At 36.0% G+C, this 24,814-nt stretch overlaps 2 protein-coding genes and 2 long non-coding RNA genes across 5 annotated transcripts; 2 read left to right on the forward strand and 2 right to left on the reverse strand.

Annotated features, from left to right (window-relative positions):
* Positions 1–1,213: 1,213 nt before the first annotated feature.
* On the forward strand, positions 1,214–1,894 carry LOC118439367. The gene is made up of 2 exons (XR_004837390.1): positions 1,214–1,549; positions 1,623–1,894. It is a non-coding gene; the product is annotated as an uncharacterized LOC118439367 (long non-coding RNA).
* Positions 1,895–8,792: 6,898 nt separating this feature from the next.
* Positions 8,793–9,882, reverse strand: LOC118439348. 2 transcript variants are annotated; one of them, XR_004837385.1, is made up of 2 exons: positions 9,757–9,882; positions 8,793–9,532 (listed from the first exon to the last, which is right to left on the reverse strand). XR_004837385.1 is itself a non-coding variant. In XM_035860597.1 (2 exons), the coding sequence occupies exons 1-2, from the start codon at positions 9,799–9,801 to the stop codon at positions 8,979–8,981; spliced, it is 603 nt and encodes a 200-aa protein (XP_035716490.1). In that variant the 5' UTR covers positions 9,802–9,882; the 3' UTR covers positions 8,793–8,978. The 2 variants fall into 2 exon arrangements, 1 of the variants encoding a protein (XP_035716490.1); XM_035860597.1 differs by having other exon boundaries at positions 9,753–9,882.
* A 6,209-nt stretch (positions 9,883–16,091) lies between these two features.
* On the reverse strand, positions 16,092–17,896 carry LOC118439368. Its single transcript, XR_004837391.1, has 3 exons — positions 17,771–17,896; positions 17,613–17,650; positions 16,092–16,666 (listed from the first exon to the last, which is right to left on the reverse strand). It is a non-coding gene; the product is annotated as an uncharacterized LOC118439368 (long non-coding RNA).
* A 2,930-nt stretch (positions 17,897–20,826) lies between these two features.
* On the forward strand, positions 20,827–21,942 carry LOC118439369. Its single transcript, XM_035860618.1, has 4 exons — positions 20,827–21,219; positions 21,295–21,480; positions 21,586–21,698; positions 21,774–21,942. Exons 1-3 carry the CDS (start codon positions 21,009–21,011, stop codon positions 21,696–21,698), a joined length of 510 nt encoding a protein of 169 aa, XP_035716511.1. The 5' UTR covers positions 20,827–21,008; the 3' UTR covers positions 21,774–21,942.
* Positions 21,943–24,814: the final 2,872 nt, after the last annotated feature.

The raw sequence follows: 24,814 nt of genomic DNA on the forward strand, positions 1-24,814 counted from the left end.
TTAAGAAAGGGTGAATTCTGCTTGAGAAACAATAATTTCTCGGAATTATCTGAACGCAAAAAGTATTTGAGGCTGCCGTAGGCTTCTGTGGCTTCCGAAGAGACACGCTCGTTACAAACTCTAATTGCTGGCAAATGGCAAATTTTCAAATGCATAAATAATATACTGACTCTGTTGTTGGTAAATAGACTAACTTGATGCTACCTTTCTTTGTGAACTGATTTATGTCGAAAATTAAATAAAAACTTACCTACCCGTTACCCGTGCGGGTAGTTCTCACTACCCGCAGATAACGGGTACCCGCAAGAATCGTGCGGGTATGCGGGTAACGGGTACCCGACCCGTTACCCGCGGCGACCCTAATTTAAATTATTGCCAATTGAGATGAAATCTTGGCAAACCTTTCGATTCGGGACAGGCTGGTTGGACTCCATTGTTATTGATATGCGCTTATTGTTAATCTTCAGGCTCTAATTTAAAAGAAGAAGAGTTTTAATGACATACATAAGTATCTTACAACAATAAATAAAATTTAACAAAAATGGGAGGTTTTACTACATTTAAGGACTTTACAGGAGGTTAAATTTCCTGAAAAAGTTTCTGAGGCTAGAAGGAATCAAGCAGGAGGATTGTGTAAGGTGAAGCGAACAAACAGATTTTAGGAAAACCAGAATATTCAGGGATCAAGTCAAGGGACTCGGTACGAACCCAGAGTTACGACTGATCCCCTTCCTTGGGTTTTCTTTACTTTTTATACAGATTTGTTGCCGATTATATATCTGTACGGGTCCAAGCCATTGACCTCGATTCTTTGGGTTTTGCCATTGTTGTTGTGCCGGACTTGTTATTATATGTACAGTATTATATGTTTCTTGTATATGTACCTTACTATCAATAAGTATGTGCTTATATCTTTGCGTGTGTATATGTATGATCTACAGATCTGCAGATCATAAAATTCAGAAATTTTGTAAATTCAGAAATGTATACGTAAGCTAGTAAATCAAAAAGGTAACGTTTACTTTTAACCTGACGCTATCGTTATGGCCGAAGCAGTATTGCTCGTGGCTATAGTTGAAATCGTTGGCGCTGCAGTGCACGCTTAAAAATGTTCCCGACTTTGCAAGAAGTAAACTGGTAGACAACTATATATAAAGTAACATTGACTAGATTTAGCGTTAAATGGATAACTTTAATTTTAGTTATGCATCATCTAGCCATAATTTTAGTTAAGTCGGTATATTACTTTAAACTAAGTTAGACGTTACACCAATCAGGGTCAGACTGTACTAGCATTTACTACATTCCGGGTACTTTGTCCCGCCAAAAAAAAAGCTTGGCCCACGCTCCAATTTTCCATCGTCGTTGTAACAAGAGTGAGTGCCCGAGTGCGAATTAAAACTAAAGTATATATTAATTAATTTGCCTAATAATTAATTAGTTGAAGCTCAAATATTCCACAATTCCACACCAACTGTACTAGATATGGAAGAAACTGCTCGACTACTATCGCAATGTGGGCTGGATTGCTATTTTGATACTTTCAAGGGTAAGTTTATCTACAATTGTCCATAACTGTACCATAACTGACACTTTGCTCATTTCATTTTATTTTAAAATAGAAAATGCAATAACGGACGACGCGACGCGAGAAGATTTGGCAACAATTGTACCAATACGAAACTTTGGAAGGAATTCAGAAGTAGAAAAATGGCACGATTTACGTATGTTTTCAATGCAAAAATTCCTATCACCATTACTCTCCGATCACTTTAAATATGTGCATAGGTTATCAAAGTTAAGGCAATTATTTCATATTATTTTTGGTTGTTTTGTAATTGTGATTTAAAGAGTTCAAGTGGATTTAATTGAAATAAATATATGCTAATGAGGATATTTACAAATACCGCATTCATTTTATTGAGACACTATATAAATACCGCGACCATTATTCATTTTACTTAATATGGGGTTAGAATAGTAACCCCAACCAGGGTTAGCACCTAGACGAGAATAGGGTAAATGGCTATTTGCAAAGGGTAACTACCGTTACTTTATTGCTATGTTGTGGCTGTATACCCCAAATCGGGTAAAGTCACTTTTACGTTTATATTTAGTTATATTTTACTCCTTTTAGGGTAATAATTTTTAAGCGTGTGGGCTTGGTCGCCTGACTCTGCTGCAATGGTGAGAGACGCTTTTATAAATGGGGTTTGTTTAACTACTAATTGCTAGAAATATGTTTCTGGAAATATGTATGTAAATAAAAGATTGCTGACATAATCTTTTACCGGAATGCGTTGTTTTTTCCAGCAGAAAATAAAAAAAATTGAATTTGATTAGCCTTTCAAAGCTATTTAAAAATTGGCGCCGCAGCCGGAATTAAATCGGCGCGCCGCCGCCGCGGCCGACAGTGGCATCCGCATCGACCTCTGCGCCAAACTCGTCGGCGTTGACCTCTGCCCTGTATTGCAAGGCAAGAATTTTGTTTTAGCTGTTTTAAAAGGCTTGTAATATAGCTGGAACAAGATTTAAGGGGTGATCCGATTGACCCGTTCGCCCGTTATCCTGCTGACACACGGACGGACAGACAGACAGACAAAGTCTTATGAGCTGAAGCTACTTCATACTCAATAAAAATCTAAGCATTTACCCAGGAGTAATTTAAATAACAGCCACTTGATGCGTATATGAGCTTTTTTTAATGAGATTTTCTCCACGCACTGGAGGCAACTTGAGATACGCCAACGGGATTATAAAAGTGCTGCTGGTAAATGGGAGCTAATATTCTCGTGAAAAATAAATTGTCTCAATATGTTCAATCTACAATCGGTAATCCTTGTCAAAGTCAAGTTTCTGTCATTTGAGTGTCTTGCTTAACTGGAAGTCGGTCAGTTCGGGGACAACACATTTGATGAAAAATGTCACCATCAGTGCGATCTGGCGAAAATTGTGCCGCATTTGACGAAAATAAGGATGATGGAGCTCAACTCCAAAGTCAACTTGAAAAGCAATTTTACTGATGACTACGAGATTAGGGCTTCCCACAAGACGGGACAGTCTTGTCTTGTCTTGACAAGACGGGATCACAAGACGGGACAAGAGGGAAATTTACGTCCCGCGTTTTGGCAAGCAAGACGGGACAAGGGACGGGACCAACAACGTCTTGTCCCGTCTTGTCTCGGCAAGACGAAGTCTTGTCAAGAAGTCTTGCGACAATTTAAATATGATACTTTTGTCTCGGAATTTATTAAAATTGAATTTAAAGCTTAGCACAACGGTGGTATTTGTTCAGTAAAATATAACCTGAGTGAAATTGTAATTCCCTTAAATTGGAAATTCGATCGAAACGAATCATCGAATATTTTTCGGATAGCTTCATCTAATCCGTTATCATGAAATAGAATTTAGAAGTTAGAATTTTGTGTACAATACGAACATGAAGTCAAGTTTTGAGAACATAAATTTCCAAACAAGCAGTTTTTGATCAAACCAAAACAGAGATTTTCCGTTTTAGGGATGGCAAAGGCCTTTTTCCCACTCCCCTGTGTAATGTGATTTTTACCAGTCGAAACCTTGGTTAAATTATTCTGCAATTAGTAAAAACAATTTGTATCATGCATCCTGAAGCGAACTTTTGTGATTGGATTTAAAATTCAACTCATTTAAAACGTGTGCGTCCTGAGTTGTCCCGTCTTGCACGGGACGGGCAAGACGGGACGCAAGACAAGACGGGACAGCTTGTCGTCCCGTCGTGTCTTGATATTTCGTCCTGCAGATTGTAACAAGACGAGACAAGACGTATAATCTTGTCTTGTCCCGTCTTATGGGAAGCCCTATACGAGATATTTAAATTGCTCTCTCGAGCTAATCCTTGCTTGAGTTTGAGGATGGTTCACAGTTTGTCAATTTCTGTTTAGAATAAATTATTTTACAACTTCAATTCAAAAACTTTTGTGTCAAAGCCGGAACCTAAGTTATGGACTGGAAGTTAGTGCGAACTACATACATGGATCGGGTGGAAAATTATTCACTTCGATATTTTGTAGTGCTATAAAATTTATTTATTATTTGCACAAATAAAACAAGAATAAATACATTGTGGTTTAAATGTCTCGCTATCTACAATGCAAAATTTCTCAATCGGAAAAAATCACAAACTTCCATTAGTTACAGGAAATTGGTCCCTGAAATTCAAAATTTAACGAATTTTTGTCATTTGTGTTCCATCAGTTTTGATAATACTTAATAAAAATCTCAATCGCAAATCCTGTAACTATTTAGGAGATTTAGGGGGTTTCCTTTATAAAAGAGATCCGCTAAGTTATCGGACCGCCGCAATCAAATGCCCAGAACTTTACACATTGTTGATGTAATCTCAAAAAAATTGCATATGTTTATAACCAAAGGGTTTGGATTGCCATACAGTTAAAATTTTAATGATTCAATTCCGCTATCTGTAACAGATTGCATTTTCTTCTTCAGATTTCGCATCAAATTCCTCCCATCGACTGCACCTACTTTCAAGCTCATTTTCTTCCATCTGTTCTTAAATTTTCGTAAGGTATCTAGCGTTTCTGAAAGCTTCGAATATTTTGAGTTAGTTAGCGCCCAGAATTTCTCAATTGGTCGCCGTTGAGGAAAATTTAGTGGGTTTTAATTTTTCAGCACAAATTCTATTTTTTTCAGATTTTGGTTCTGAGTGACCTTTTTGGCGTCATGAGACCTTGGGAGGTCAGGCCAAAACCAAACTTAATTTTTTTATGATGTTTGGTAATAAACGATTCTAATCCCCCTTTAACCCCGTGTTTATACTCGTCATTTCATTTTCATTTACTTTTAATTTCACTATAGCTTTCGCGTCATTTTCATCGTTGTAATTTATAGTGATGCAACGAGTTCTACATTTCGAGTTCGAGCCGAGTTCGAGTACTCTGCAAAGCTCGGTGCCGAGTGCTCGAACTCGAACGAGTTCGAGCACTCGGTGAAACTCTGCAACCGAGTACTCGAAAAACCGAGTCTAACTCTGTTTTTCGAGTGCTGCGGCAATCTTCACTGCGTTCTTCACTGATTTACATATCTCAACATACATATGTATGTGTACATATGAAGAAAGTAGTAGTTTTATATTTTCTAAAATTCAAATTTTGAAAAGTTAATTCTATAATTTAGAAATATTAATGTTGAAGAAATAAAAATCGTTTCTCTAATTCAATGCCAAATTACAAATTAAAATGCGTTTCATTATGATGTTAAATACATTACTACCACGTATTTATCTACTGTTGTGTTAAATTTTTGGCAACTAGAAACCCAAAATTCATAAAAATTAGAGACCTTGATTACTTGAGCTTGTGAAGCTAGCTGCTCGCTGGTAAAACTTTTGTACATAACTTCTAACAAATTCAATTCAATAAAGAATTCCCCATGAAACTGGAAATATAAATCACTCAGGTCATTCTTAAACAAAAACAAAGAAAATCGATCCAGGATTGTTATTTAAAAAATAAAAACCAAATAAATAAAGTGTTGAAAAACTATGTTACATATCACATATTTAAGTGCCACCCCCACTGGCCACACAGGCGTTTTAGTTTTAAAAGAACTTCGACATGTGCTTTTACGTTCGGTCATAAACCTGAAATGAGGTCGAAGTTGCTAAAATTCTGCACAAATTCGAGGTCAATGAAACCTAAATAAATAGTGAAAATTCCAACTATTTAGTCATGAAAGTGAGAAATTTAATCGTTTGTGTGAAATAATGGAAGTAAACACGTGGAAGAGGGTAAGAGTATATATATAAAAAATGAAAGGGCGCTTAGTCTACTTTGGGGTAAACTAATACTAAAAAAGCTCGGCCGAGTGCAGAAAAAACTCTGCAGAGTTCGAGCTCACCAAAAATTTGCCGAGTTCACCGAGTACCGAGTCTAAACGAGTACTCGTTGCATCCTTAGTAATTTATACTTTTTCACAGAAATTCATGAAACATTAATTTTCCGATCATTTCATTTTGCTTTCACAGCAACTAAAAATTAAAATCCAGAATTTGGAAGGAATCTAAATTGTTGCCCTAAACTACGGTTCAGAAAACCAAAATAAAATAAAAATATTTAATATACCACAAATTAAAACCTAGGATACATGATGTAAGAAATAAAAATACAATAAACAAACCCTACAATGCAGCCTGATATAGTGCGACCATAGTTACAGTTGATTGTAAAGAAATTAACGCCGTTTTCATTTCCCAAAAGTTGAAACACTTTCAACTTTGGAAAACGGCGTGAAAGTGAAACCAAAATGAAAGCAAAATGAAATGAACGCAACTAAAGGGTGTTAATAAAGTCCGATCCCATGCATTTTTTGGAGCGTGGTTGTTACAAATTCAGCTGGAACTTTTGAACCAGTGAAGTTATTTATTTCAAATTTTTACCATGGGAGGAACAACTAAACGTGTAAGTCATGAGCATCTTAGAGTTGAGATACAAACATTGCATCAGCAGGGGCTTAAACCTACAGAAATTGTGCAAAAATTGGGCTGCAGCCGCAGAACTGTTTGGAAATGGAAGAATAAAAATTTTGTCCACGACAAAAAGCGACCAGGGCGACCCAGAAAGGTGTCACCTACCACAAAAAGAATGATTAAAAACAGACTTTGCAAGAAAACCGGTAGTTCATTACGTAATTGAGCAAGGGAGTTAAATGACTCAAAACGCTATAAAGAGAAGAAGAAGCAAATTAACTGTGTGACCGTGCAAAAATTTGTGAAAACTACGAAGTGGGGTCACACAGCTTACAAACTAACCAAAAAAACCTCTCATGTCACAAAAATATATCGATGACCGTCTGAAATTTGAAGAACTCCTTCAGAAAAGTGCCCATTTGAGTGAAAAAAGACTTGGTGAAGAATTGCGCAGTCACATCCTTTGGACTGACGAATCTATTATTGAACTATATCCAAAATTGAACCAACAAAATGTTCGTTACAGGACAGAAAACAAATCGGATGTACCATCAAGAGCGATCCCAAAATTCGGGCTTAAAGTTATGGTAGCGGGTGGATTTTGTGCACGTTGCGTGACCCCTCTACATATCATACCAAAAGGCCAATCAGTCAATGCAAAGCATTATATGGAAAAAATATTACCTATCTATTTCGATAGCATGGGGAACAAGGAAATATTTCCGAATGAAAGAAAAATAGTTTTCATGCAGGATGGTGCTATAGCCCATACAGCAAAAGCGAGTTTGAGTCTCATCAAGACGCAAGTTTCAACGGTCTGGAGCAAGGGGGTGTGGGCCGCTAACGGCCCAGATTTGAATCCCCTGAAGAACCAGTGGTCCATACTTAAGGAAAATGTATACAAAGAGCCACAACCCCGAACGAGGGAAGAGCTAGTAAAAAAAAGTTCAAGATGTATGGAATTCGATTTCCAGAGGCACATTGGAAAAATTAGCACAGAGCCTTAAACAAAGAGTTGAGGGCATGGTTAAAGTAAATGGTAACAAGACCAAATACTAAGGTAAATATGTCGAACATTTTTTGTAAGTATCACGGGTAGTTTTTTTTTATACTAGCCTTCACTTTTTTACAGGAAAAATGGGATCGGACTTTATTAACACCCTGTATAAATGTAATCATTTTGCTGTTGGCATGGCGTTAATTTTTGGTGAAAGCAAAATGAAACCGAAAAAGTATAAAATGAGTCGATCGTGAAAGTGAAATTAAAATGACGCTAAAATGACGAGTATAAATTAGGCCTAATTCATGATTTAAGATAAACCTCCTGGTTTACAGTGCCCTCCAAAATGACGGGATCGGAAACACGACCAATGCTAGACATGCGTTGCCAAATTCTTCATTTTTTGGGGAATTGGTCTTTCTTTTGGACTTTGTCTTCATATTTTACTCCGCAGGGGTTGGAACTATGGAAAAAATACCTTCCTGGAAGATTTGAATGGTCAGCCGTGACATGGGGCTCATTGTCCATGATGACCACTTTTCCCCAAGTCTTCTTCAACAATTTCTGGGAGCTTGCATCAATCCTTTCCTTTTCTGTTGGTTTGTAATTTGGTGCTGGTTTCTTTGCCCTGGCTAAAATCCCTAGTTTATGGACTTTGAGTTTGCTCAGATAGCTTTTTGAAATCTTGACCTTGCTTTTCGCTACAGCCATTGTCGTTGATGGATAATTTTTGAAGATTTTTTATGTGATTTTTGACTTTCGTCGTCGCTAGCTTTGCAGGTCGACCAGTAGGGACTTTGAATTTGAGTTAATTGGATTCATCGTACTTTTTTTATGTAAAAGTTGACATTTGAATGAGGAATACCATCTTGCTTGAAAAAGTGCCAAGTGATATTAGAATCATAGTTTGTTCGATTTTTGCGAAACGCAATCAATTTTTTTTTTCAACTCTTGCCTTTCAACCCAAGTTTTTTTAGTCTTAGCCATGACTCAATAATTGTTGACATATATAGATGGAAATCTTATAACTTGGTCTATTCAAAAATATTTTTTTCGAAATTTAATTTCAATCTGCTCCCGCTCAGCGCGCGTTTAAAGGGGCGGTCCGATAACTTAGTGGATCTCTTGTAGCGAGGTACTTAAACCACCCGTATGTAATGTTACATAATTAATGCGTACCAGATAGGTATACATTTAATGTATGCATACAATATGGATTCATAATTAGCTGTGTAATGTTATCCGTCCATTTATTAACTTGGAAATGATTAAACATATGTACGTATGTATCCATTTGTGTGATATTAAAGGATAGAAGATTGCGATGAATTTGACTTTACCGGATTTTTGTCAGATTTATTTTACAATGTGCCCATTTTCATCGTCATTTAATTAAATTACATTTTTATAAATTATAAAGGTAATAAATTTTGTAAATTTAGATTAAACAGGGTAGTGAACCATGGTAAAGTTTTTTAAGGCGACGTTCCCATCGTTGTTGTTAAGGAAGCTGCGCTAGACCGTGGGGACAGTTGTCGGCCAACTCATTGTCATGGTGGTCGTCTGACTATTCCCCGCGGATTTAAGCAGATTCGCCAGGCTGGCTTGAAGCCTGATCAAAGTCCCTCTGATTGTGGTAAAGGCTTCAATAACTTTTTGAATTTGCCCCGCCAACTCGGTTTGTCCTCGACTAACTGCTTGATCCAATCTGGCTTGCAGCGTGTCAATAACAATGTTCAGTTGCAACAGGGACCATTCAACGGTGACGAGAAGCTGACGGAGCGGATATAAAATAGTTTGGGCGATCGGTTGGGGTAAGGAGTTTATCAGGCTGGTGAGCGCCTGGCCGAGATCGTCGGTCGCCGTCGACAGCTGGGTTTCGAGCTGGGACAGCTGCTCCGGGGCGGGTAACAGCGGTGAGAGCCCCGGCAGGAGGGTGGATAACATAGGGGCGAGTTGGTTTAAGATGGAGGTAATCGGGTCAGTCAAACGTGTCAGGTCAACCAGGGGTGACGTTGGTGGCAAGGTTGTTGTCCCTGGTTGAAACAGAAACGGTCCTAATTGGGGAGCTGTTAAAAGTCGATTTCCGATGTTGAAAATATTAAGAAAACTTCAAACAAAAAACTGAAGCATTTGGAAATTCCAAATTGGAAATATTGACTGCGTGACGTAAAATTTGTAAACGCTTAAAAGTTAAAATTCAGTTTTTACCTATTTTGAAAAATAAACTTGGAGCAAAACTATATAATTTTGTAATACTTGAAAGAATTAAAATTATTCTGTCTTTACCTACCCCAACTAAAACGAATGAAGGAGCCAGGATAAATATTAACTTCATCGTTTCTTGAAATTTCTCGAAATATTGATCTTCAGATTGTGTCGGTCCGATGGCTAAATTGCGTCTGGGCTTGTCACCTTGGCTAGGTCTTGGTTAAAACTAGTTCTTACGTAGTTAAGTAAAGTTCATATTGAGTAGCGACATGAACAAGCTGAGAACTGATAACGATGAATTTGTGCAACTTATATAAATTAGTTCGCTTATACATATGTACACTTAGATACTTCAGTAATTGAATCATGCACCCGTACATACATGCGTATGGTATGGTAACACTTCTTATCAAACTTCTCGATTTATAAAGAAAATGAGATCACCAGGAATGAATTGACGCTTATCTATTTATTGCTTGTCTATTCAGTGTGCAAGTTTGTACGATTGTTTTTTTTCTCATTAGTTGACACTTCCTTCTTTTTATTATTATCTTATCTTACAGAATTAAGCGAAGCACTAAAGACTTTGGATATGAAGTTACTAACTATAAGTATATACCTACATACATAACCTAGTCATATGTTTTATGCATTTTTCGTACCCAGTTTTTGAAAGAAATTTCTGGAATTTACTAATATTTGGTAGGAATTTGGGTTTTTTAAACAATTTGCTCTGGAGAAAAACACGAAACTTGAAAAACATATGTAATGTCTTAGGAACCCTTGCAATAATTCATGTAAAATAAAAATCTATGTACATAAGTATCTAGGTAAATATATATATATTTATGTATGTGTAGATCCTCGTTGAATACAACCAGGATAAATATGTGTGAAATGAATGCCTATTCATAATTCACAAAATTGTCTCAATTTGTTTAATCTCATCCTCTTCAAAGTTCAGTTTGTGTCATTCGAGTGTTCAACTTAACTGTGCATGCAGTACATAGTCCAAAACTTTGGACTATACTATGACTATAATATACTAAACATAGTGTTTTTCCCTTTATTCGTTATTAATTAATTTAATTAACTTAGGTAATGCTGAATCATAATATTTCAGATTTTAATATTGGCTTGATGAACAATGTTACTTTTTCTTAACATCATACCAGATGAACAAGTATCGAATTTAGACAAAAATGCAAACTAATGCACAATTTATTGGACAATTTAACGAGCAATTTGCATATGTATACGTAAATCTTCTCTAAAACAACATTACTTGTTAATTCAAATCATTTGCAAGCCATAGCCTTTTAATGTCGCCAACGTATGTAGGTACATATGTTTGTATTGACTTATTTGATTATGATAAAGATAAATCATTCAGAAAAATTAAACTAAGAGAAACTTAAAGGACTTTAATAAAATAGTAATTATAAATTGGTACACCATTTATTCTACGAATAATAAAATGGTTTGCCAAATTAATAATCCGACACAATTTCGCATTCAACCACCATTTGAACGCCGTCCAGCGCCATTCATGTCAAATTAGTCGACCTCAACCTACGTTACATATGTATGAAGTTTACGTAAGCATTAAACGTTACTTATCAATGATAAGTTATCATCATCGATAAATTTTAGCCTAGTGGCCTCTCCGAAGTGCTCAGTAAAAGGTTTACTGTTCCGGAAATCACTTGCTCGAAATACTGCACTTTCGTATCCTTGTTTAGTCGAAACATTTTACTCCCCCCGAAACCAGCCTACAGACAAAATGGTCGCATCCCTTTTAACCTCCTCCTCCCACACTTTAACTCCAACTTGTTACCTTCCCCCACCATCGAGTCGCCCCATCTCCTCTTCAGATGGATTGCTAACATCCAGCAATCCATGTGCCAGGGGTAACGTTAGATTTACAATTAGCGCCACCACAACCGATACCGATGGGAAAAACGTATACACTGGAACCGGTAGCGAATCATACAATTTAATTGTGACGAAATTCGCCACGACGAAAACCACGAGTCCCACCAGGATTAAAAAGATAGTTCCCAACTCTTGAAATGGCGCGAAAGCCTTCATTGCCAGCTGGACTTTTCCTTATCCCCCCATTTATTCGATCCATTGAGACAAAACATCCTCCCGATTCGTGCAACAAGGTCGAAAATATGGATTTCATCAAATTCAGCATGCTGATGAAGATGAGAATTACGACGCAGAAGACGCGGCATATTTCGAAAACTTGCACAAATAGAATTCCAAACCGAAGCAGGTTCAAGATGAGCATGGTCGATTGGCTGAATTGGTACGTTTCTTGCATGTCTCGTAATGGGAAATATAAGGAGTCGAACTTTGTGAAGAACTGGGATGGAACGACGACAAATCGATAGATTGAAAAACTTCGAATGAGAAAGATCAGGCTGGCTGCAATTGTCACGTGAGATTCTTCAACTGTGTTGGTTAAGCCGCTTCCTATTCGAAATTAATAAGACAAAATCAATGACACCTAACAATTATATAAAAAAATTCCTTAGCAACATAAACAAATTTACTTACAAGGGACACTCACGACCTGTCGTTTGAGTCCAGGGTACCCACTATGTTTTTTAGAATCTACTAGGACCCCAGATGAAGGATCCATTCATATTTCCGTGTAAAACTCATATTTGGCGCCATGGCGTGGCGCCAAACTTAAAAATTTGCATTTTCGACCAACTTCAAACCCTCATAACTTTTGCAGTTTATGTCGGATTTTCAAAATTTTATGCTTAAAATGATCACAAAAGTCGAAATTTTTGACAAAAAATAAAAATAAAAAATTTCTAATTTTTGCAATATTGTTAGGATTTTTTCGACGAACCCCCATTTCGAAGAAAATTACGAAATTTTGCGAAAAGTTAAAAGCGATAATTTTAGAAAAAATTTCATGGAATAAGAAAGTTGAACTCCTTGTCATGATTTTTGCCAAAAATTTTGAAAATCCGTCCACAATTTAAAAAGTTATGGCGGTTTCAAAAATAAAAACATTCAATTTTGGCGAATTTGGCGCCACGCCACGTCGCCAAATATGAGTTTTACACGGAAATATGAATGAATCCTTCATCTGGGGTCCTAGTAGATTCTAAAAAACATGGTGGGTACCCTGGACTCAAACGACAGGTCGTGAGTGTCCCTTGTTAGCAACATAAAAAATTTACTTAGCAACATAAAAAAAATTCCTTAGCAACGTTAAAAAATTTCCTTGGCAACAAAAATATTCCTTAGCAACATAAAAAAATTCCTTAGCAACATAAAAAAATTTCCTTAGCAACATAAAAAATCCTTAGCAACGTTAAAATATTTCCTTAGCAAACATAAAAAATATCCTTAGCAAACATAAAAAATTTCCTTAGCAACAAAAAATGTGCTTAGCAACATAAAAAAAATTTTCTTAGCAACATAAAAAAATTCCTTAGCAACATAAAAAAAATTCCTTAGCAACATAAAAAAATTCCTTAGCAACATAAACAAGTCCACGCGGCATTAACAACCTTTCGCATTATTAACACAGTATAAAATTGCAATAAAATTTCGAATTACCCATACTTATGTATGAATAACGGTATTCCTAATACATAGGCTATATAATTACTTATATGAATACCTCGACCCGATTAGGGTAACGTATATATCAATATTAGTATGATGTATGTACGATGCGTCTAAGTATTATGCTGGTTGATTCTACTATGACTATTCTACTATGACTTCCGTATGACTTCTGCATGGTAGTAATTACTAGCCGATGGCCCTGGAAGCGATGGAAAACATACATACTTGGTACAAGGTTCAACCGGGTGCAGCATGGTATTTATTCAGGAGTGCTTTGTTTGTTATGTAGGATTAGTCAATAATGCTATATGCAGTCCAGGATGTTTGGATGGATTTATAGTTGATACTTTTTTTTACTCTATGTATACATTGAATCAATTTTGCACTATGGAATCCGCCTCATCAGATAAATTATTCAAAATCAATTTAATATTCAAATAACGAAATATGCATAAATTATTTTGATAAATACTCCATTATTTTTTTTAATCCATTTCACCCAACAGGAATCCTCGAGTTCCTTCACTCGTTCCTCCAAATTCTGGATCTCTTGGCGCCTAGCCTCATTTTGCATCAACACGAGAATGACCACCACTGCCAAGATAAGTATTAGGATCTTCACACTGTAAATAAATATAAGGCGTAGAAGTTAGTAAGGATCAACAGATTTTTTTGCGTTTTGAATGTTTCAGTGTGCTGTTAAATTAATATTAATCAAGAAATTTTTAAACTTACTAGAAAAGCATGTCCCTCCTAATCCGATAATCGATCCAATCCACATGGGCTCTCGCATTCCTGTCCATAATACCCTATAAATAATTGAAGTAATTTCATGGCGAGTATGAATAATGCCGTGACAAAATAGTCCTAAGATTCTAGCTGATGATACTTTAATTGGATTTTTTTGTTTATTTTATTATCAATTTAATTTGATGTAGCAATTCTAGGCAGCAAGTGAGAAATTGGATTGATCTATTGATTTCATGCTTTTTACGTATTTCATATTTTTGGTATCGCAATCATTTATTAACCATTTTTAACCACTACATAAATTCATAATATCGAAGGCCGAATCAAGAAATTTTAAACTTAATACCGAATATTGAGGCAAGTTGTGTACTTGTAACAAAAGCTTAGAGCATAACTATCATGAAGTATAAAGAAAATATACTAGAAAATATTCACCTTCAATCAGCAATTATTTCTACACTCTCGTAAATTATAAAACTGTTATAATATATTTGTAATTTCCTAGGGTGCGAAATAGTGTTTTTTCGCACTGGAGCGATTTTCAAGTTTGATGGCTTAAAATTTCCGTAATTTTTTGTACATAAAAAATCTGAAATAATATTGGGGTGGCGCATGGACAGTCTTCGCGATACGAGGAAAAACGGACGAATTTTTTGCTAATTTTAGATTTTGACTCAAACTCCTCCAAAGTTTGGTCAAATATCACGGGAAATAATTTTAAAATTTATTTTGGACCAGAATTAGGCCTCTGCCTTGATTTCTGACCCCAGTTTTCCAATATGTTGAACTTTGCAAAATAATTGCATTTTCCGTATTATTAAGATAGTTAAGATAGATATATACAATGAAATAGTGTTTTTTTCGCGCTCTAACGATTTTCAAGTTAGATACCTTAAAAGTTGCGTAAAATTGAGTAGATCAAAAATCCGTAATAAAATTGGGGAGGCCCATTGGTGGATTTTGAGATCTAAGCCAATATGTGCGAATTTTTTGCTAATTTTGGATTTTCATTCAAAATCATCCAAATTTTTGTCAAATATCACGGGAAATAATTTTAAAAATTATTTTACACTCGAATTTGGCCGCTGCCTCGATTTCGGACCCCAATTTTCCTATGTGTTGAAGTTTGCAATATAATTGCATTTTCCGTATTAGAATGTCACGATCGAATTTTGGAATTTTGGTTAGCCTTCTAAGTTAATCCATAGGTCTAATGATCTAGCTGAATCGCTAGATACAATTCGTTACTTATTCCGAATGTTTAAACCAACTGGGAATGTTGTGAATAGCCGGCTATAGCCGTAAATTTGGGACTGCAGTTGCAACACATATTGCAACAAAATTTGAACGAAATCTAAATTAGAATATGAGTAAGGAGTTCATGTTAATGTTACGACGGATTTCTGATATGTCCAGTTGCCAATTCAGAATTTTGAAATTAACGCAAAGTATTGTTAACCACGCGGAATTTTGTTAATGCCGCGTCGACTTGACAATTTCAACAACGTTAACCATGGAAATTTTAAGCCATCAAACTTGAAAATCGCTCCATTGCGAAAAAACACTATTTCATTGTATTTATCTATCTTAATCAACAGTATCTAACAAACGCCTTGGGTTGTGTATGTATATTTACGTAAGGAAAGTTTTACAAAAAATTGCACTGGAATGACGAGCAGATGAAACTCGAGAGGCCTTCCAGGAAGCATATTGACTTTGAGTCAAAATCCAAAATTAGCAAAAAATTCGCACATTTTTGCTCGTATCGCGAAACTGTCCATGCGCCACCCCAATTTTAGTTCAGATTCTTTATGTACAAAAAATTACGGAAATTTTAAGCCATCAAACTTGAAAATCGCTCCATTGCGAAAAAACACTATTTCATTGTATATATCTATCTTAATAATATGGAAAATGCAATTATTTTGCAAAATTCAATAACTTGGAAAACTGGGGTCAGAAATCAAGGCAGCGGCCAAATTCTGGCACAAAATAATTTTTAGAATTATTTCCGGTGTTATTTGACCAAAATTTGAACGACTTTGAGTCAAAATCTAAAATTAGCAAAAAATTCGCACATTTTTGCTCGTATCGCGAAAACTGTCCATGCGCCACATATTATTTCAGATTCGTAAAATATAACTAAATACCTAACAATTAATTCTAGAATACAGACCCAAGTAAGTTATGAACAGGTACTAAAATTACAGAACAATAAGAACCCAATAATATTTTAGTACTTTCCATCCATTCGCAATTATTGCACAATATTAAGGAGATTGCTTGCTAAAAAGAAATACACTTTAGACTTAATCATCTTATTCCCGTTTTGAGTCCCGTTTTAATTGGAGTCCTGGTTCAGTTGGAATTTGTGGTTGTTTTGAAGAAGGGTTAGGTAAAGTGCTACACATTATTGGAGGGGAAGACGTGCCTGGTATGGGAGGCAATATTTCTTGCGTCTCTAGCTCTATTTGATTTTTGAAAATTGAAAGACAGGTGGGTAAAAATTTTTCGAAAGAAGCTGGATATTTTGTGATTAATTCGTTGAAGCGTTGCTCCAGTGCCAGATCCGCTTCAGTAGGTGGAGTAAGGGCTTGTTGAGCGGGGTCCCTTTTTTGATTTATTTTCTGCCGGGTTTTAGTCTAGACGGGAACAAAATTAGATAATATTGTATTATTAATGTTTATTGCAGGTTGACCTAACCTAATGGAAAGGTTTGGATAGTTAGTGGAGGAAATATTTAAAAGCTATCTTTCCTTTTTAAGGTATTTGTTATCCTCACAAGGAGCCGTCCATAAATGACGTAAATCGAGAGAGAGGGAGTGGGTCTAAGGCTATCGAGCCTATATAAAAAATGTTAAGGGGGATGGAGGGGCTTTAGAAAATCGGGATTTTTTACGTAATTTATGCACAGCCCCCAACCGAATTCACTAAAATTTGTGGCTTCTGTTGTTTATTGCTCTTGTTTGAATTAGTGGAGGATAGAAAAACAAGCTTAACGTTTTCATCCGTGTCCGTCCCTTGAGGTTAATAACTATTTTAGGGGTGGAACAATTCATATGCTTCTTACGATGCAGAAATTTTTGAAAATATTGTGATTGTCCGATATTTCAGGCTTTCAGAAAAGTTTTAGCATGATGAAGAAAAAGCTTGCATTGAGAAGAATATATCAATTCGAAGAAGATAAACGATGCTGCTGTGAGTGGGTAAAGATTGACCTGCATTGGAATACATGGAAAAAGGTACTTTGGGAACGTTCATATATTACGTCTTGAGAAAGTGCATGGTTTTGCGTAGGCTATCCTACTCGTGGTAAGCTTAGTGGTGGGTGGAAGGTCTAAAACTCTGCGTTTTTCTGGTGACGTAATATATGATCGTTCCCTTCTAAGGGTACGATTTTTGGAAGAGGCAAGAAGTTACTTCTTGTAACGGTGGTGGTGGATGTACTCATTTTATATACATATGTATATGCACATACATGTACTACCGAAAAAGGAAAGTGATATTGAGAGTATAGCTGAGAATTACTGAATGTTAAGTGAATTTATAATTTAAATTATTGGTAAATTCAAAGAAATGTTAGCTGACCTTTCGATCGGTATTGGGCTCCATTGTTGTTTCACGCTCTGATTTAAAAAAGAAAAATAGTTGTGCATGTATTTTACAGCGACAAATAACATTTACATGTGAAGTAACAAAAATGTGAGGTTTAGCTACATATATTATTTTACATGCTGTTAAATTACCTAAAAAGTTTATGAAGTTGAAAGGAGGTTCTGGACGGGTAGAAAGATTTTGTGGTGCAAAGCGAACAAACGGTTTCCAGGGAAGCCAGAATATTCATAGATCAAGTCAAGGAACTCGGTAAGAACCCAGAGTTACAACTGATCCCCTTCCTTGGATTTTCTTGCCTTTTTACAGGGGTCCAATCCGAGCTCTTGACCTCGATTCTTTGGGGTTTGCCATTGTTACTGAGCCGGACTTGTTATTCTGTATATGCACGTGTTTCCTGTACCTTTACTGTCATAAGTATGTATATGCATCTGTCTGTGTATGCATGTTTCTGTACTAGCAAATATTGTGGAATATACCAACAAGTTCTGTTTTACGTGAGACTTAAAATCAAATAAACCCTTTTGTGCATACTATGACAATACAAAAATAAGGTCTCAGGTTTTGGTTTATTAAATGTATGTACATACATATGTAGAACAAATTGTACTGTATTCACAAATTGTGCACAAATTAATTTTTAAATATATACAGATTCCGTGTAATCGTTAGTATGTAGGAAAATATAAGGAAACAATTTTACATTACTTCTCAATATTTCAAATTCTATCTGGAGTTTATCCAAAAGACATCACCAAAAATATATTACTTACTGATATATGAAATAAATAAATTTATTACTTCTATTTATACATAATTGAGGAAGTAAACTACACAACTTATTGGCCAACTTAAAGAGTAATTTTCGTGTACACTCTTAGAAAATGCAATATCTTTTCATGAAGTAAAATGGAACGTTATGCGCTTTAAAGTAAACCTCACTTGATTCGAAGTAAAATGGTCAACTTCATTTAGAGTAATGACAAAAGTCACCAAATGTGAAGTAAAACCACTATTTTCTAAACCACAAAGTAAGCTACCCTAGCAGCTCAACCCGAGAATTCCGCGTGTTAAATTGGTGTAAAATCGTATGCATTAGGTGTCCGTGTCAAACTGGTGTAACTTTTTTGGTAATACTCGTGTTTTTCTCGGCTACAAAATACTTAAATCTAAACAATTCATGAAACACGTGTATATTCCACATTAAAACACGAGTATCGAATACGTGTATTTTTAGCTTCGACATTGAATAAATACTCGTGATTTACACGTAGTAAATTCGTGCATTTTTACGATGACCCAATTCATCTGTCGCCGCTAAACTTAAACTTAAACGCAGGATGGCCAACATGTCATTTAAATGGAATACATTTTTTTAAGTTAAATATTTAGAAAAAATGAAAAAATCTAGAGATAGACAAATACAAAGAAACATTAGCGGTGCAATAAGTGATTATAATTTAGTTTTTAAAACTGTGCACCCACCAATATCGCCAAACTTTGTTGACAATCCGGCGTCTGAGGATAAAGTTTCATCGTTGGCCGTAGCTGACAATGAAGATCAAATTGAAAGTGATAGTGATTTTAGTGTAAGGTCACTGTTAAGTGATAACAGCAGTGCAAGTGACGAAAGTGAAGGTGGATCAGTTACTGATTTTAAAGCTGAATTAAGAAATTGGACAATAACTCACAACACCACCGCCACAGCAACGACTGATTTGTTAAAACTTCTGCACCGTCATCATTGTTTCAAATATTTACCCCTCGATTGCAGGACGTTACTTCAAACTCCAAGGACAACAACTATTATTGATATTCCTCCAGGAAAATACTGCACGTTTGATTGGATCACATCCATCCGTAAAATAATTTTATACAATGGCCAAAGTAGTGCAAAAGTGAAACTTCAAATAAACATTGACGGAATACCTTTATATCACAGTTCATCACATCAATTTTGGCCAATTTTAGGCGCAATAAATGAAAATGTATTTGTCATTGGCATTTATTCTGGACAGGGGAAACCAAATTCAGTGAATGAGTTTTTGTCACCATTTCTTCAGCAGTTACAGGAATTGCCTAGACCTTTATTAGTTAATGGTGTTGAACATGAAATCCAGTTAAGTGCTCTAATTTGTGATGCACCAGCGCGTGCATTTGTGCTCGGAACAAAGTGTCACACTGGGTACAGTTCATGTGGAAGCTGTACTATAAAAGGTGTTTATTTTCAAAACCGCGTAATATTTCCGTATGATATACACCCAGAAAGAACAGATATAACACATCGTGAAAAAAGTGATCCTCAGCATCATAATGAATACTCGTTTATGGAAAAAACTGATTTAGATTTAGTTAAGGGCTCTCCTGGTGAATACATGCATTTAGTATGTCTAGGAATTGTGCGTAAGATTCTTCATTTGCTGACAAAAGGAAAAAAATGTCCTGCCAGATTACGGCCAAATCAGATTGAAGAAATTTCAGAAAAACTAGTAAAACTAAAAAAGTACATTCCTCACGAATTTGCTCGTAAACCTCGCAAATTAAAAGATTTAGATCATTGGAAAGCAACCGAATTTCGCCAATTCATCTTATACACGGGACCAGTAGTTTTGAAACAGACAATTTCGAAATCATTGTATCAACATTTTCTTTCCCTTCATGTTGCAATAACAATTCTGGCTGATAAAACACTTCATGTCACTCATAATAATTATGCGAATGAGTTGCTACACTATTTTGTTAAGTATTTTGATATGCTTTATGGCCGTGAAAACATGTCATTTAATGTCCACGGACTTTTGCACTTAGCGAATGATTGCATTAATCACGGTCAACTTGACAAGTTTAGTGCCTTTAAATTCGAAAATAAACTGCAAGAAATTAAAAAGCTGGTGCGATCTACGAATTGCCCCTTGCAGCAGGTGCACAGAAGACTGCTAGAGAGGGAAGACCAAACCCACCACCACGTCAACTCCACTCCACTCCATCCATTTCTCTACTCTGCCTGGTTTTATCATAACTCTCACTTTGATATTAATTGCTCCGTTTTTTACAAGAAATTTGAACACAAGGTGTTTAAATTAAATGCTGGAGGACCTGGTGATAGTGCTTGTGAGATAGGCGACGGCGCTGTTATTATTATAAACACGTTTCTACGGGGAGAGACAGGAGAATTTTCCTTGGACGACGATTTCAAAACAAAATTAATTTTTACAAAACTCCTTGTGAATCATCTACCATAAATATTTATTTATTATCAAGACTTGGACCAGTCGAGTGCATTAAAATCTCTGAAATAGTCAAAAAAATGATTTTGTTGCCGTACGGTGAAGAATATTTTGGTGCGCCCCTTATTCATTTATCTGAATCATCATGAGCGAACATTTTGTGCTACTCAAATTTTTGGAGACTGAGGAAATTGAAGTAGTCACTAGTGCGTGGTTATGTAACAATAAAACTCAGTGCGTGTGGCCTAATTACAAAAATCCTAGCAGAATTGTGAAAGCTGTTGGCCTACATATGCCCCCCGAGTCAAACTGGTCAACCCATGATGTCAAGCTTCTTGGTGGTGGACACAAATTTGGTGAGCTATTAAAGGTTTCAAGTTTCATTTAATATTGATTAATTCTTTTTTATTGAGACTTTTTTTATTACGCAGTCACTTATCATGAGGCGGTGAAGAAGCTTCCCAAAGTAATGGACCAGTCCGACGCAGAGGTTGGGAGTGGCGATGGTAAAATTCGAATTCGTCAAGAGGCGTCCAATACATATGAGAGCTCGGAAAGTGAAGGGGATGACTGTCACTCTGCACTGCCACCGCCTCCTGCGCCTAATGATAACTTAAGTAAGATCCGTTATGAGATAATAATTAATAATAATTACAGAATTGTTTCATATTAGGTGACTGTATATTTACACATGCCATTAATTATTTTAACTAATTTTTCAGTGAAAAATGTGAAGTCGCTCTTGATTACGCCGGCAGCTAAGAAAGTCACAACTAAAGGACAATCAATTCCTAAAATAAAGAGTCCAGTAAGATCCCTTTTAAATTGTGTTTAGGTGGGTTACACTGGCAAAGTTTATTTCTCAGTATTTATTTACCTTCCATTAATTCATAATGCTATTACGTTTCAGTTACGGAAAACGGATCATCTTTACCCGGAGTATCAGAAACTGGAAATCCGGAACCGGACATGGATATTCCTGGATGTTCAGCTTCCACCGAAATGGTTCAATTCCTCGGCGTTATGAATGAAAACGAGCCAGTAACTGCACCACCAGTTCCAGAGGGAGACGCAACAAATACATCCCAGTCTTCATGTGAAGACGAAATTTCACTTTCTGGTAGGGAAGTAGCAATAAAAATTTCTGCATAGTTAGCTAACACTGTCTTTGTTTACGCAGGAAATCAATTTCAGAGTTGGGTGGTCAGAAATGTGGCCATTTTAAAAGCGCAAAATCGTAACATCCAGGAGACACTTGACGCGATATTGCTTAACTTAGATGGAAAGAGAAAGCCGCAAGATGAAGTTCGGCACGAAATTCCACTGAAGAATATGGTCGATGTTAGTAATGCTGCTAATTTTTATGCAGTCCCAAGTAACCGAGAATCACTGGTAAATAATCTTAATCCATTCGTTGCGTCTAAAAATATGTAATGTACAGTTAAATAATTAGCAAAATCTAAATGCTAAATTTCAGATTGTAAAATTAACTCAGAGAAAAGTAAGCAATATCGGAAGCTGCACACGCCGTGTGTTATCAAGACTTTGTGCGGACGAATTATGCAGCATTACAACTGGATTGGGTCCAGGGGCAGCAAAATCGCGTTTTGTGATGCGTGGATGAGACACATTGTATTTGGTAAATTATCTCTTACCGTAAATATGTACAGAAATTTAGTGTAATGGAACTACACATTACATAGTTATGTTAAATCTAAACTTAATGATTCATTGATAATATATTTTAATAGTGATGGAATACTCCCAAGGGTCGAGTCTGAACCCGATGACCAACCAGATGAGTAGTTCTTGGACTATTTCATCGTTTTGTTATTTATTTTAATCATAAAGCAATTTAAATTAAAATAAAGCTGGTTTATATAATTAAAATTGGTGTAATTGTTGGGTTTATTTAGCATAAAATACGTGTATGGAGAATCTGGAACCACGAAAATTACACGAGATAGTATCTAATTTTAAACGTGAATTAAACGAGTTTTCCACGTGTTAGTTTATGGTTTTGTTACGTTTACAACACGAGTTTTAAACGAGTTTTACACCCCAATTTGGCGACAATTACCCCCAAAATTCACCAACTTTTACACCAAATCAACACGCGTTTATCACGAAATTCGGTGTCCGAAAATAGGTGTTTTTCCCGTGTAATTCTCGAGTTTGTGCTACAAGGGTATTATACCATTTAGAGTAAGCAAACCCCATTTAGCATATTCTTAGTCAAACAAGACGCTGACTTTTCCCTCGCTCTCATTACAACTCGCAGCTCAGCCAGTCAGTGCTGGTTAGTCAAATTGAGAATTACTTAATTAGTTACATAGTTAACTCATAAGCAAATAATGGAGGAAACGAGGAGGTTATTTGGACAATTTGGACGGGGACGCTGAAGGGTAAGAAATTCGCATAATTTGAATAATTTATACACAAATTTAATTTACATTGCGTTTAATTTTTATTTTAATTGTCTTTAAACAGATGATGATATTACGGACGAGACTCTGTTCATAATTTCAGGAGAAAATTGTCAGGTTTTCTAGGTCATTTTAGGTCGCCTTTGGAATGCATTGTACAATTTGTGAGAACTTAGCTGGTATATCTTTGTTTCAAGTACTAAAACTAATTTTAAAACTTTAGTATATCATTAAAAAAATATCTTAAGTTAACAGGGTCCAGCGTTTACAAATATCCTCACTAGTGGTTCATAATAAGGGTAATTTGTAATGCAATATTGAATGTGAAATAAAATATATTATTAAAGTACTAAATACTGCGACTACGCTTAAGTAACTTTTCCTGGGGTCATCAAAGCAAGAAAGTAAAGTCATAATCAACGTGATTTAGGGTTACGGTCGTTGCACTTAGTTACCCTGTGAATATTGTTACAGGGTAAAATGGCTTACTTTGTGGCCGAGAGAGAGCGATTCGCCATAAGTGGGGTAGTGGCACTTTGGAAGTTATATCGAGTTATATTTTACGTCATATAAAGTATGGATTTCTAAGAGTGTACACAACATAAAGCTCCTCTCAAAGAACATGCCCAATAAATCCAAGTCGTTACTAAGCCATTGGTTTTTACTGAAACCAACTTATGAACTACTTACACATGAACTTATCAATATTTCATTATGATAAAGATAAACCGTAAAAAAAATCCAAACTAACTATACGATGGTGTGAAGTACAACTCTTCGATTTGGTTTAAATTTTGAAATTATGTGGCCCACGTCAGTACAACCAAATTTTGACCATTGCACAAACTGCCTGAAGAAACGTTGGTTGTATTGACATATTTGGATCATAAAATTTCAATCAAATCGGAGAGTTACACCTCACACCAAGGTATTGTAAGAAATACTGAAAACTCGAGGTACGTAAAAAATATGTAGTAATTATAAATTTCTACAAAATTGATTCTACAAAATACCAATAAAATGGGTGGTAAAGATTAATAATTAGTTTGATAATCCAAAACTATTTATTATTCTACCGTAATTAAGGCACCGTTCAGTACCACTGCCGCCAAGATTTGTCGGCGTCTGTGTTACATATTTATCCAAGCATAAATGTTACTTATAATAACCAATAAATTTTAGCTTAGTAGCACTTCCGAAGTACTAAGCAGAAGGGTCACTGTTCCAGAAATCACTTGCTCAAAATACTGAACTTTAGTCTCCTTGTTTAACCGAAACATCTTACTCCCCCCGAAACCCGCCCACATACAGTATGGCCGCATCCCTTTTAACCTCCTCCTCCCACACTTTAACTCCAACTTATTCCCTTCCCCCACCATCGAGGCGCCCCATCTCCTCTTCATTTCCGTACTAGCATCCAGCAATCCGTGTGCCAGGGGCAATGTGAGATTCACAATTAGCGCCACCACAACTGATACCGATGGAAAAAACGTATACACCGGAACCGGTAGCGAATCATACAATT

This window comes from Folsomia candida, unplaced genomic scaffold (genome assembly GCF_002217175.1).
Source record: "Folsomia candida strain VU population unplaced genomic scaffold, ASM221717v1 Fcan01_Sc034, whole genome shotgun sequence".
NCBI classification, from domain to species: domain Eukaryota; kingdom Metazoa; phylum Arthropoda; class Collembola; order Entomobryomorpha; family Isotomidae; genus Folsomia; species Folsomia candida.